Genomic DNA, 15,837 nt, shown 5'->3' with positions numbered 1-15,837 from the left:
GCTGTGAGGTGCCAGTGTGACCAAGCAGGCAGGCCTCGCCGCCTCTGGACCCCATCCACAGCCTGGCTGAGTGTGTGCCGACAAGAGAGGCCTGAACCTTTCACTCACAGGTACTGAGGCAGGCGTGCCAAATTGGCAGTCCTGGCAATATCCTAGCCAGACAATAGTGTTGAACCAGCGGACCGTGAAATCCCTCACCACAATGACTAAACACCAAAGGAAAGATAACAGAAATATGAAAAATCAACAAAGTGTACCACAAAAAGGTAATAACTCTCAAGCTCTAGATCCTATAAAACAAGAAGCCCTTGAAATGTCTGTCAAGGAATTTCGAGTGATAATTCTAAGGAAACTAAATGAGATACAAGCAAACTCAGCTAGACAACATGATGAAATGAGGAAAAGTATACAGGACCTGAAAGAAGAAATGTACAAGGAAATCAATGCCCTGAAAAAGAGTGTAGCAGAGCTTGCCAGCTGGAGAATTCATTCAAAGAAATAAAAAAAAAAAACACAGCAGAGAGTTTAACCAGCAGGCTCACAGAAGCAGAAGAGAGAACTTCTGACCTTGAAGATGGGATGTTTGAAATAACATGGGCAAAAAAGTTAAAAAAAAGTAAAAAAGAATTAAAAACATTGAAGAAAATCTAAGAGAGATATCAGACAACCTTAAGTTCTCAAATATCTGTGTCATGGGTATTCCAGAAGTGGAGGAAAAAGGAGAATACATTGAAAACATATTCAACAAAATAGTGGCAGAAAACTTCCCAGGTATAGGAAAAGACACAGATCTTCAGATTTAGGAAGCTCAAAGATCCCCAAATGTATTCAACCCAAAAAGGTCTTCTCCAAGACATATTATAGTCAAATTGGCAAAATTCAAAGACAAAGAGAGAATCTTAATAGCTGTAAGAGAGAAGCGTCAAATCACCTATAAGTGAGCTCCAATCAGACTAATATCAGACTTTTCATCACAAACCCTAAAAGCCAGAAAGGAATGGGATGATATATTCAGAATACAGAAAGACAGAGATTTCCAGCCAAGAATACTCTACCCTGCAAGGCCATCCTTCCGAAAGGAAGGGCAAATAGTATATTTCTCAGACAAACAAAAACCGTGGGAGTTCACTACCACATGACCACCCTTACAAGAAATTCTCAAGGGAGTACTGGGTTCAGTACCTGAAAAACAACTACCACTGCCATAAAAATCCAAGAAAAATCAAAACCCACTAGTATAATAAAAATGGCAACAATGAAGAGAAAACAACAACAAAAAAAGTTTATCTACAACCCAAGCAACCAACAAATACAGAAGACAAACAGTAAATCAGAAAGAAAGGAACAAAAGACACTTAAGACATCCAAACAAAAATCAGTAAAATGCTAGGAGTAAATCAACATTTTTCAGTAACAACTCTTAATGTAAAACTATTAAATTCCCCACTCAAAAGACACAGACTGACTGACTGGATTAAAAAGGAGGACCCAATTATATGCTGCCTTCAAGAGACTTACCTCACCTATAAAGACACACATAGACTAAGAGTGAAAGGATGGAAAAAGATATACCATGCAAATAGAAATGAAAAACGAGCTGGAGTAGCTATTCTTATATCTGATGAAATGGACTTCATACCAAAAACCATAAAAAGAGATAAAGAGGGCCACTACATAATGATAAAAGGATTGATCCATCAAGAAGACATAACAATCATAAATATATACATACCCAATGTCCGAGCAGGCAGATTTATAAAGCAAACTCTATAAGATATAAAGAAGGAGATAGACACTAATACCATAATAGCAGGGGACCTGTACACCCACTATCAATATTGGACAGATCATCGAGGAAAAGAATCACAAGACCTAAACAACACTCTAGACCAATAGGACTTGGCCGATATCTACAGAATATTCCATCCAACAACCTCAGAATATTCATTCTTCTCATCAGCACATGGATCATTCTCCAGGATAGATCACATTAGGTCACAAATCAAGTCTCAACAAATTAAAAATAATTGGTATTTTCCCATGTATTTTTACACACCACAGTGGATTAAAATTAGAAATCAATAGCAAATGAAATTCTGGAAACTATACAAACACATGGAAATCAAACAGCATTCTACTTAATGACATATGGTTCCAGAAGAAATCAAACAGGAAATCAATAAATGTATTGAAACTAATGAAAACAATGATACATCATACCAAAACCTGTGGATACTGCAAAAGCAGTACTAAGGGGGAAATTTATTGCATTAAATTCTTACTTCAGAAGAATCAAAAGATGGCAAGTAAACAACCTAATACTTTACCTTAAAGAGCTAGAAAAACAAGAATAATCTAAACTCAAAGTTGGCAAATGGAAAGAAATCATTAAGATTAGAGCAGAACTTAATGAAATTGAAGCCCAAAAAACAATACAAAAGATCAGTGAATCAAAAAGTTGGTTTTTTGAAAAGATAAATAAAATTGAAAAACCATTAGCACAGCTAACTAAAAAAAGAAGAGAGAAGACCCAAATAACAAAAATTAGAAATGAAAAAGGTGATATTACAACTGATACCTCAGAAATATAAGAAATCATTAGTGATGACTATAAACAGCTATATGCTAACAAATTTGAAAATCTGGAGAAAATGTATAAATTTCTGGACACACACAAAGTACCAAAACTGAGCCACGATGATGTAGAAAATCTGAACAGATCAATAACAATAAAAGAGGTTGAAGCCGTTATCAGACGACTCCCAACAAAGAATAGCCCAGGACCAGATGGGTTTACATCAGAATTTTACCAAACGTTCAAAGAGGAATTGACCCCAATTCTGTACAAACTATTCCAAAAGCTTGAAACAGAGGCAATTGTCTCAAACTCATTCTCTGAAGCAAACATCACCCTGATACCAAAACCAGGTAAAGATACAACTAAAAAAGAAAAATACAGGCTGATATCTTTGATGAATATAGATGCAAAAATCCGCAATAAAATACTAGCTAACAGAATACAGCAACACATACAAAAAATTATACAGCATGATCAAGTGTGATTCATCCCAGGGATACAAGGTTGGTTCAACAAATGCAAATCAATAAATGTGATACACCATATCAATAAAATCAAACACAAGGACCATATTATCATCTCTATAAAAGCTGAAAAAGCATTTGATAAAATTCATCATTTGTTCATGATAAAGACTCTCTAGAAGTTAGGTATAAATGGAAAGTATCTCAACATAATTAAAGACATACATGATAAACCCACTGCCAATATCACCCATTTTCAGCTTTTCCCTTAAGAAGAGGAACTAGACAAGGATCCCCACTCTCACCACTCCTATTCAACATAGTGTTGGAAGTACTAGCCAGAGAAATCAGAGAAGAGAAGGAAATAAAGGGCATCCAGATTGGAAAAGATGACGTCAAACTGTCCCTGTTTGCAGATGACATGATCCTGTATATCAAACAGCCTAAAGGCTCTACAAAAAAACTCTTGGAGTTGATAAATGATTTCAGCAAAGTTGCAGGATACAAAATCAACACACAAAAATCAGTAGCATTTCTATTCTCCTATTGTGAACATGCAGAAAGAGAAATCAAGAAAACTTGCCCATTTACAACAGCCACCAAAAAAATAAAATACTTAGGAATAGAGTTAACCAAGGAGGTGAAAAATCTCTATAATGAAAACTATAAACCACTGCTTAGAGAAATTAGAGGACACAAGGAGATGGAAAGATATCCCATGCTCTTGGATTAGAAGAATCAACATTGTAAAAACGTCCACACTACCCAAAGTGACTACAAATTCAATGCAATCCCTATCAAAATTCCAATGATATTTTTCTCAGAAATGGAAAACCTATCCAGACATTTATATGGAATAACATAAGATCACACATAGCCAAAGCAATTCTGAGCAAAAAAAAATAAAGCTGAAGGCATAACACTACCTGATTTTAAACTATACCACAAAGCTCTAATAACCAAAACAGCAAGGTACTGGCATAAAAACAGGCAAACTGATCAATGAGTAGAATAGAGAATACAGAAATCAACCCACACACTTACTGCCATCTGATCTTTGACAAAGGCACCAAGCCTATACAGTGGGGAAGGGACTGCCTCTTCAGCAAATGGTGCTGGGATAACTGGATATCCATATGCAGGAGAATGAAACTAGACCCATACCTCTCACCATATACCAAAATCAACTCAAAATGGTTTAAAGAATTAAATGTACACCCTGAAACAATAAAACTTCTCAAGGAAAACATGGGGGAAACACTCCAGGAAGTGGGATTGGGCACAGGCTTCATAAATACGACCCCAAAAGCATGGACAACCAAAGGGAAAATGAACAAATGGGATTATATCAAACTAAAAAGCTTCTGCACAGCAAAAGAAACAATTAAAAGAGTTAAAAGACAACCAACAGAGTGGGAGGAAATATTTGTAAACTATACATCTGACAAAGGATTAATATCCAGCATACACAAGGAACTGAAACAACGTTACAAGAAAAAAACAAGTAACTCAATTAAAAAATGGGCAAAAGAGCTAAATAGGCATTTCTCAACGGAAGACATACAAATGGCCAACAGACACATGAAAAAATGCTCAACATCACTCAGCATTCTGGAAATGCAAATCAAAACCACACTGAGATACCATCTCACCCCAGTTAGGATGGCTAAAATCCAAAAGACTGTGAACGATAAATGCTGGTGAGGTTGTGAAAAAAAGGAACTCTCATAAATTGTTGGTGGGACTGCAAAATGGTGCTGCCTCTATGTAAAATGGTATGGATGTTCCTCAAACAATTGCAGATAGATCTACCATACGACCCAGCTATCCCACTGCTCGGAATATACCCAGAGGAATGGAAATCATCAAGTCGAAGGTATACCTGTTCCCCAATGTTCATTGCAGCAGTCTTTACAATAGCTAAGAGTTGGAACCAGCCAAAACCTCCATCATCAAATGATTGGATACGGAAAATGTGGTATATCTACACAATGGAATAGTACTCTGCTATAAAAAAGAATGAAATACTGCCATTTGTGACAACATGGATGGGTCTAGAGAAAATTATATTAAGTGAAATGAGTCAGGCACAGAAAGAGAAATATCACATGTTCTTACTCTTTTGTGGGAGCTAAAAATAAAGAAATAAATACACAAATAAACTGGGGGGAGGGAAGAAGACACAACAATTACAATTCCTTGAAGTTGTTACAACAAGCGAACAGATATGAGGTTGTTGGGAGGGAGGGGGGAGAGGGAGGAGGGAGTAAGGTTTCGGTAATGGGCCACAAGAATTAACCACATTGTATATTGATAAAATAAAATAAAATAAAATAAAATAAAAAATGTCCTGGAATTCTGCCTGCAAAAAAAAAAAAAAAAAAAAAAAAAAAAAAGAAGAAGAAGAAATATACAACAATCACAATAATTCACTGAATTTTCAAAAGCAGAGAACAGAACTGAGCCTACTAGAAGTGAGAATGGGGGAGGGAAGTAGCAAGAAATTGGTAAAGTGTCACAAAAAAATGATTACATTGTGTAATGTTGCGTATACTAATTATCCTGATTTGAGCATCACATATTGTATACAGGTATTTATATTCAACACTGTACCCCACAGATAGGTACAATCAACTATGTTTCAACAAAAAAATAATTTTAAAAAACGAAAGGAAGAAGCATTATCTATCACCTGGAGATTGCAACATTCTGAGGCAATCCTGCTATTGGATCAGTGGGTGAATAGGTAACAGAGGATTTCTCCTTATGACAATGCTCCTATACCTTACAAACTGTTCCTTTAAGACATTTTCACTGTAATTCCTCCTTTGCTACATAACACCAGGAAAACACTAACAGACACAGTTTTATTATTTACCAAGGAGTGCCAAAGAAGAGGTAGCATAATGAATGACTCATTCCACCAACATTTATAGAATAATTTCTATGTGCCTTGCACCCCCTTTTTTTTGTTGTTGTTAATTCTTACAAATGCAATAGGAGATGTTATATTATTTAACCCATTTTACAGATTACAATATCAATGCTTACTGAAGTTAAGCAAATTGTCCAACATCAAAAAGCTAATAATTGGAAAAGACAGGGTTAGAGAGCAGGTCTATGTGATTTCAGAGCAGAAATCTTTGTAGAAACATTATGCTATCTCAATTGGGGCCATAGGACAAAGAATTATTGGAAAAATTGAAGAGAGGATAGACCTCCATTATCTGTGGATACATAAACCATACAGGACAGTCTAATAGTTTTCGTGTCTGTCTCAATTTTCAGACATTGCACTGGGCTATATTTTCTTATTTTTGGTTATATGTTTATTCATTTAATAAAAAATATTTGAGGTCATACTGTGTATCAGGTACAGTACCGGGTGCTGGTGACAGAGAAATATATGACAACTGGTGTTGAGTTGAGAAGCAAAGATATAATTGAAAATCAATGTGGTGACTTCAATGACAAGTTATCCAAGAGAACTATAGCAACACAGATATGGTGCTCCTAACTTAGCCTCCTCTTTTTTGAGGCTGTTGAACCTTGGCTCAGTATTAAAAGATGAGTAAGAGTTAGAAGGACTAGGGGCTAAAAAGAAAATTTCACATCTAAGGGCAAAAAAAGCAACAGCCAAGGAAGGACATTAGTTATATTGGAATCTATAAGCAGCCTATTGCTATGGCAGAAAAAAGTTTCAGATGAGAGTGTGGGAGAGAAGGCTGGATTAGGCGTTGCTATGCTAATCTATTAGGGGGATGACAAAGTATCCATAGTAAGAATAGGTTGGGGAGATAGTCCATCTCACAAAGGAATATACAAAGCCGAAAAAGAGAAAACCCGTGATTTGCCAGCAGCAAAAGAAAAATAGATTGGAAAAATACAGTCGCTGGAACGAGACATGCTGAGTTCAAATCTTGCCTTTGCTGCTCATTTACTTGTGTAATTTTGGGCAAGATATCTACTCTCTCTGAGTATCATTTGCCTTGGTTGCCAAATAGGGATAATAATGTCATACTTGGGCATCTTTGGGAGAGCCAGTGAGATAACATATAAAGAGGTAATTATGCTGACACTAGAGTTAAACTTCCCGGGTTAGAATTTTGGCTTCACTACTTGCAAATTTGAAATATTTATCAAGTTGTTTTATCTCTCTGTGCATCTGTTTCCTTCTCCAGAGAACAGTTATAATTATAGCATCTATCTCATGTTTATTGTGTGTCTTAAATAAAATAACATACACAGTTCTAAGCATAATGCCTGATAGATGGTACTTTGTAAATATTATCTGTCACTATTAGTACACAGTATGATGTCTAGTGGAAAAGGTAGGCATTGAAACATTTAATACAAGAGTGTAAGTTTCAAAGATAGGGGTTTTCCAGTCCTATAAAAGCCTATAATAGTGGAGCCTAACATAGTCTTGAAGGTCAGACAAAGGCATCCTAAGTAAACCTACAGGTTGAATGAGAGAGAAATAGGAATCGTCTAAGCAAAGAAAGGTGGAAAGAGTGTCTCAGTCAGGGACAACTACACATGCAGAGGCTCTGAACTAAGAAAGAAAGTATGTTGTGTTTTAAGAGCACAGTGAAGGACAAGTTTGGGTAAAAACTGAGGCATTTTTTATTATTTAATTGAAATAAATCTCTATTTGAACTCTTGACAGAATAACTGTGTTTTATTATTGCTTCTTTGATCCAACCATGCCTCCCTGAATTCCAGATTTGTTCAAATATTCCAATATTTGGTGAAACAGCAGGCACTTGGAGTTTCTAGCAGTCAAGGACCACTCCAATCACCGAGCAGAACTTCTTCCCTTACATATTGTAACTTCAAGTTAGCAAATTCATTTATTTCTCTTCTGTCTTTTTTTGTTTGTGGGGAGGATGCACAATCTCTCCTTCTCCAAATCCAAATTCTTCTCAAATTGAAAGAGTTCACTTAGCATGAACTCTTCAAAGGGTGTAGGTTATCCTAAAAGACAGAAAGAGACCTCAACTTTCTGTCTGTGGTCAATTCTGAGAGGCAATGAACTACTAAGGATCTGGCTGCTTAATTGGAAACAAGATGGTGACCAGGAGGGTGGTATTGGCCCCACTGCCAGAATGGGTAGGTAGCTGAAGGCATTCAGTGGTGCCAGCTAGAGGACCTGACAAAACGGTTAAGTAACTGAATAAAGTGTAAAATGACACAATAATCTGTTCAGTCAGATTAAGTGACAATCACTGTGTTTGGCCTTGTGAGAAAAGATCAACATGATTTGTCTTTGCATTCAGGGAATGCATTGTATTAAGTAGGGCATGCAAACTTAGAATAATGTCGGTGTATTGTGACTCACTATGGTAAGATGTGCTCATGGTGTTACGGACGTACAAGAGAGTGTTGCTTTGTATAACCTGGGAGTTCAAGAAAGGCCTATAGAAGTAAAGTGTCTCTATTGTTCTGTGGTTTTGCTTCTAGTGTATCTTGTGAGTTGGTGACTGTGATGTAGAACTAGGAAGATTGTTCTGGTTTAGGGTAAGTAGCTAGTCCTACACTAGTATTGACTGATCAGTGCTTAGATGGAAAATATAACATTAATTATGTGTAATAGAAAGAAAAGGGGAATCTCTAATCAATGATCTGAGCATCACCTTACAAAACTAGGAAAAGATGAGCAAAACATATTCAAAAAAAGCAAAAGAAAGAAAAAAATAAAAATAAAAACAAAAGGAGCTGCTTAATTGGAAACAAGATGGTGACAAGGAGAGTGATATTGGCCCCATTGCTGGAAGGAGTAGGTTGCTGAAGGCGTTCCGTGCTGCCAGCTAGGGGACCTCTCAAAACGGTTCTGTGAAACTTGGGGACCTTAATACAGCAGATGTTGCTAAGCAATAATATGGCATTGATCCTGTCTCAGAAAATGTCATTAAGTAACTGAGTACAGAAAGTGTAGAAATTATAGGCCACCATCTTGAATAAATAGTGACAGGAGAAAGCTAACTAATACAGGAGATAAGAAGATCTGACTAGCATAAGGATATGCTGTAGCAGATACTGTCAGTGCCCTGCCCTGTTTCTTCTGTGCTCACCCTTCCATGAGACGTGAACAGATTTCTACTGCAAACAACCAATACTCTGCTTGGGAATGTCCTCTGGCTGTGGATGCATGCTAGACTCATGGGTGGGGAAGGACATAAGTGTCAGGATATTAAAGCCATGAGAAACAGTCTTCAACCAGTGATGGACAGAAGTTATGGTAGTATCTTTCCAGTCATTTTTATCATCAGTTGGATCTGTCTACTATCACAACTCTGTCCTGATTCATTTTAGTGGCCATCATTTCAGTAATGGTGCCAGAAGCAGGTTATAATATATAAGATTCCTGGCTAGATGCTGGAAAGACATCAGATGTTATCATGGTCCCTTTGTATTCAAAATTTTCCGTTATGGCTATTGAGATATGTGGATCACTAGGGAGTACTCCAGGAGCACCAGAGGCCATATTTAAGGGAATAACATTAATTTTAGACATTACTCACTATGAATATGAGATTACTTTTTTAGTTATTTTCTTTTAGAAAGTCAGAACCATTTATGTTCTTAATGGAAAATTATCTATCTACCTATGCATCTTCTATCTATAACATAACATAAGTTGCTATACTTAACAAGTCTTCAGGCACTTAAGTTTCCATATAACTTTTCAGCTTCTTTAGTGAACAAATTAAATCTCTTGGATTTAAAATTCCAAAATGATCTTATAGAAATTGACAACACAGCTAATCCTATTATATTAAGCCAAGGTATGCCAGCTCTTGTTGTTTATTTAATTGTGAAAAGTAAGGTTCAATTACATACGTGCAACACACCATAAAGAGGAACCGTGCCCAAGGATGTGTGGTGACAATGATTGATTTCTGGTAAGGTTTTTTTCAAGTTTGTTCAGAGAGTCAGTAGGGGTGAGGCAGAGGGATAATGCACTAGTGCCTCAGAGACTGTGTTTAAATGCAGACTCTGCATTGGGCCTTGATTTCTCCTTCTAGCTGAATCCAAACACAGATACGTGAAGCTGACCTTTCATAACACCACCCAATTTCATCCTTTCTCCTTTTGATGGTTTTTATATCTAGATTATTTTTCCTTTTTGGGTTCTATATCTGATTGCTCTCCTGGGGAACACTAAATCCTCTTTATTATTCAGGTTAAGCCTAATCTCCATCAGCCTGTATTTTACTTCCTGGCAATGTTGGACTCCACTGACCTCATATACATGTACACATATACATATATACACATAACTCCCACATGTATGTATTCACACACATATATGTGTATACATATTTATATATATCTTCAGTATCTATATTGATATACTTGTCTATCATTATGATTTGAGGGTTCTGAGGATGAAACATCTTTAAGGTTAAGAATTCTTAGGGGCTGCTCCTGGATCTGCTTTTTTCTGACCCTATAGACAGCAGAGCTAAGTGCAAGTGTAACAACTATTTATAGATTGGTCAGAAATATATAAATCGAGCCAGGAATGCCATGACAAAAGCAGTGGGTCAGAAAAGAAAAAAGATGCTGGGATGTAGAAGGTGACCATGGCACAGACATGGGAGCCACAGGTGTTGAGAGCCTTGAATCAGACCATCCATAATTGTAAACAGAACACTTTGTAGAGTAACTTCCCATAGGAGAAACCGATTATGGTAAGGTCAGTGAATCCCACAGGAGAGGCAACCATCCCAAGCAAATTATTGGTCCTGATACTGGTACAGGAAATATGGACAATGCCCATGTGCTCACAGTAGATGTGGGGGATGATATGGGCACCACAGAGTTACAACAGCAAGATAAGAAACACAAAAAGATCTTACTATCATGACTATACCTGAAATGGCCAAAACCTTGTTTGTGATGATAAGGATATGTCTTGGGAGACTGCAAATGGCAGCATAGCAATCTGTGGCCGGAACTGTCAGTACCCCAGACTCCAGGCCACTGCACAGATGAACCATGCACATCTGTGCGAGGCAGGCACCAAAGAGTATTTTACTAAAGTTGAACTAGAAGATGCGCAGCGTCTTGAATGTGGTAGCGGTGGAGGCCAGCATTGCCAGGAAGTGAAACAAGGGCTGATGGCAATTAGGCGCAGCCTGAACTATAAAGACAAAGGATGAAATCAGGTGGTGTTGGAAAAGGTTGTCTTCATGGGTTCTTGCTAATTTTCCTACACTGTGTTGAGACTTGAATCCCATTCACATCATTCTTTCAGGTCATGGAGAGACATGGTGTCAATTCTCTGCCTTAATTCTCAGCAGAAGGCTCTGAAGTGGAATGTGATAAATGACTAAAATGGCTCCCAAATACAGAACTCACCAAATTCTTGACATATTATTTTTCTATCCAAGATTTATCACAAACTTGATGTTCTTCTATAGTACTAGGAATGGTATAGTTTTACTTACATTCTAGAGGGAACTCTGTAATGTCCCAATGGAGAATGAACTGGAGGATGCCTTGGATTGAATGTCCCCCTTCAAACATAATCCCCACTGTATGTGTTGAGTGTAAAAAATTCTATTATGGTAGTTGAAAGGTGAGATCTTGAAGAGGTGATTAGATTGTGAGGACCATGTCATCGTGAATGGATTAATCCATTTGATGGTGTAATGGTGGTAGTGGGCATGGTTCTGAAGCTTTAAAAGGAGAATACATGAGGAGTTCTCTCTCTGCTCCACCATTCTGACATGTGAGACTCCTGCATTACTGTCTCAGCCAACAAGGCCTTCATCAGATGTGTTCCTTGGACTCTGGACTTCCCAGCATCTGAAACCATAAGAAATACATTTTGTTTTCTTACAAATTACCCAGTGCCAGGTATTTTGTCATAAGCAACAGAAACAGACTACTACAGAGGGGAAAAGTTAGAGTTTGAAGTAAGCTAAATGAGAGCTGATGCTAAACTGATCTAAATAAATGACAGTGGTGATGGAGAAATAAGGATACATAAAATAAATCAGCAGGGAACAATGTTTAATGTGATTTGGGAGATAAAAAAAGAGTAAGCCATGTTTGACTGGCAAGATTCTATCTTGGGAAAACAGGTGAATTTTGGTGCCATTCATTCAGATTTGGAACATAATAGGAGACAGTTTTATTTGTTGTAGTTTATGAATGTAAATGTTGACCAGTTCCAAAACATGTACATATGATGTTTATACTGAATCAGATAGAGATTTTCAGCAGGCGGAATGTTAGTTAAGCTTCCATTGTTGTTGAAGCCCAACTTTTAGACATAAATGAGTTTGCAAAGCACCAAAAAATCCAGGCACTTGACTCTGGGAACTGCAGGATTTCTATTGTGATTAGGAAAATATCATTCTTTTCCATGTTCAAAATATTTACAATTTCTGGAGAGTTATATTGGGGTGAGTACAACAAGTGCGTATGAAACCCTCTGGGTTCTCAAGGGCTCCTCAACTAAAAATTCGAGAGGTAGAAAAAAGAACCTATCTTAGATATGATAAATCAAATATCTTCAGAGAAAAAAAAATCTTGTAAATGTGCTATGCAGGGAGTCATGGATCCTGTCTATGTATTTATGTTCCCGCCTGTCCAACTGTATGAAATCCTATTGTAAAAATATTAAGTAGTTACAACGATGTAATTAATCACAGTGAATGTTTTCTATGTGACTAGGGCATGGGCATTTTTTAGGGTGGGCATTATTTTGTGAAGGCAGTTACTGGGGCAACAAAATTTTGCAAAACCTTTTTCTCTCTTCAGGAATTTTGTAGTACCAGTGGGGTTTAAATATGAGGTTTTGTTTTTGTTTTTGTTTTTACTCTTATGGGGAAAAGTAGAGATATTGTTTTGAGCTATGCCTTCCAATGGGGTGTACTGAATTATGAGGGATAAAGGAAATGTAATATGATTGGCTTGTGTGGGAGTGCCAGAGGAGTTTAATGTAAATGTTTCCAGTGTTTACTTCTGTTCTGATCTCATTATTGTCTTACTGAACTATTGTGGAAGATCCTCTTGGGGCTAAATGTCAATAGCTTTTAGGGTTAAGCATCCTAAGTACCCGTTCTCTTATCTGTTTTGTCCTGACCCCATAGATGACAGGGTTAAGGGCAGGGGGAACAACCACATACAAATTGGCCAGAAGTATGTGTATGTAATGAGGGACATTGTGACCAAAGCGGTGTGTCATGAAGGAAAAGAGAGCTGGCAGGTAGAAGGCTAACATGACACAGATGTGGGAACCACATGTGCTGAGTGCCTTGAGCCGGGCATCCCAGGATGGGAGATGGAAGACTGCTTGAAGAATTTGGATATAGGAAAATCCAATCACAGAAAGGTCAATATATCCCACTGAGAAAGCTATCAAGCCATAGATGACATTGACCCTAATATTGGCACAAGCTAACTTTGCCAAGCCCATGTGTTCACAATAGGTATGGGAAATAATCCGGATACCACAGAAAGGCAATCTCAAGATAAGGAATATGAATGGAGTCACAAACACCAAAGTCCTGACTATGATGACTATGCCCAGAATGGCTATGACCTTGTTGGTGAGAATCATGCTGTATCTCAGGGGATTGCAGATGGCAATATAGCGATCTATGGCCATGACTGTCAGCACCACTGATTCCAGGCCAGTGCATATATGGATGGTGTACATCTGTGTGATACAGGCACCGAACCCAATCTCCCTGAGATTGAACCAGAAAATGCTCAGCATCTTGGGGATGGTGGCTGTAGACAAGCCCAGATCAGTGCAAGCCAACATGGCCAGGAAGTAAAACATGGGTTGGTGGAGGCTGTGTTCAATACGGATCACAAACAGGATAGTGATGTTCCCCAGGAGGGCAATAAGATACACTGCAAAGAAGGGGAAGCCAATCCAGATGTGCACATCTTCCAGTCCTGGGATCCCCATCAGAAGGAAGGAGGAAGGACGGAACTGTGTATTGTTGGTATGAAGCATATTGGTCAGAATTCATTACAGACACATTTCTTGCTGGAGTTTTCTTGCTTCCAGTGAGAGATGTTAACTTCTTTCATAGCAAGTTGCCTATTTCTTGGAGAAACAGAAAATCCATCCTTTACTTCCATAATATAGCTGAGGCAACCTAGAGAGGGAATATAAGGCATAGTTAAAGAGACACTTTCACTTAAAAATATTTGGCTTGCCTACATAGAAAACCATGCAGAATTTCCAAATACAGCAATGATGTACTTCTCATGTTTTTCATACCTTCAATGTCTAAGAAAGAGTCTGCATATGGCATTAAACTGACAAATATTTATGGCTAATTGTGCTTGTTAACCAGTATGTAAGAATAACCAAGATATAGTATGTGTGTGATTGTGTGTGTGTGTGTAAAATATCACCAAACTGGGATTGAGGTGGCGATGCTGACTCAGCCAGCCTGGTCATTGAGGGGAAAAATACATTCTTATAAAGTAGACTGAGAAGGTAGGAAGACACTATGTGGGAGGCAATTCAGAAAAAGTGGAGGATTGAAGGGCTGGTGTTTGGATCTGAGCTAAGGAATTAAGAAATTTAGACATATTGGGAGACTATTATATAATTCCAGGAAAGTAATACTCCATCCCAGAGCTGCAGAGTCCCATCACTCACTATGTTATACTGTGTTCCCTTTCATGAACAGAAAATGCTGGATGCTACCAGGTATTTTGCAGAGCTTTTTGTGATTTATGATCTTTTCTGCCTTCTTCAGGCTACATTATATAAGTGGGCAATTCCTTTATGTTACGTGGGTAGTAGCAGTACCAATGTCTCTATAGTTTTTAAGGATACCAAAGTCGGATATTGCTTCAGCTTAGGAACAGTCTAACTTGTATTAATGTTATAGCTAGTGTACCTGATGTAGTGATGGGCAATAGCAATAGAGTGTTTAAGTTGGCAGCATGATTGCATACTGAAACAATTCAATTTGTCTGGTGTGCTTTGTGGTTGAGTTTGGGTTGTAACTGGCCCTGTGCTGTGGATACAATCTGTAACACGATGGGCCTATAGAGTGCTTGAGGGTGTGCCAATGAGACTAGGACATGATTAGAAACTTTGCTGTTGCAGAACGTATTCTGTGGTAGGCTCTGGGCCATGGGTGGAGCTGTATATGTATTATACAGTGACAGGCTTGTTGGATCCAGGTAGTGCCATATCTAGGGCAGTGCCATGTGTCATGTTACCTTGATGCTCATTTGAGTGAGATGAGTTCTAATATTGTGATGCCTTTTTTTAAGGAAAAAGAATCCCTGTGACTTGGTTATACATAAGCCCCAAGAACTGCTTTGGAAGTATAGTGGCATGTGTCATTTGGATGAGAATATGCCCATATTGTGTCCATATTTCCTTTAGTAATAAACTGTAGAGTTGCTTCCAAAGATGTGCCACAATTCTGCTGAAGAGAGGAAAGCTACTTTATGATTTGTTCACTCCCTTAGTCTAATCTTTTTCTCCTTACGGGGGTCTGATCTTATGAAAGTCAGTATGCACATCTTTCACCCACCAATGACTCTTAATTAGATTCATCTTTCTATTCACCTCTGTTCCCTGTCCCAGTATCCAACAGAATTTTTTAGTTTGCTTTTCACTGGAAAGAATAATAACTCAGGGTGTGTTAGGGAAGGAAAAAGTCTAGTTGAAATTATGTGCCAGACATATTCTTAGTGCTTTACAAATATTATTTTATTTAAAGATACAAACAGGTCTGAGGTTGGCTCTTTGTCCCCATTTACAGAGGAGGTAAAGGAGACTCAGGCCAAAGGATT

At 37.8% G+C, this 15,837-nt stretch overlaps 1 protein-coding gene across 1 annotated transcript; it reads right to left on the bottom strand.

Moving 5' to 3' along the window:
* Positions 1-13,084: 13,084 nt before the first annotated feature.
* Positions 13,085-14,026, bottom strand: LOC134376787 (olfactory receptor 52E5). The gene has a single exon (XM_063095312.1). The coding sequence runs from the start codon at positions 14,024-14,026 to the stop codon at positions 13,085-13,087; it is 942 nt and encodes a 313-aa protein (XP_062951382.1).
* Positions 14,027-15,837: the final 1,811 nt, after the last annotated feature.

This window comes from Cynocephalus volans, chromosome 4, assembly GCF_027409185.1.
Source record: "Cynocephalus volans isolate mCynVol1 chromosome 4, mCynVol1.pri, whole genome shotgun sequence".
NCBI lineage: Eukaryota > Metazoa > Chordata > Mammalia > Dermoptera > Cynocephalidae > Cynocephalus > Cynocephalus volans.
This window is presented reverse-complemented; position numbering and strand designations above follow the sequence as displayed.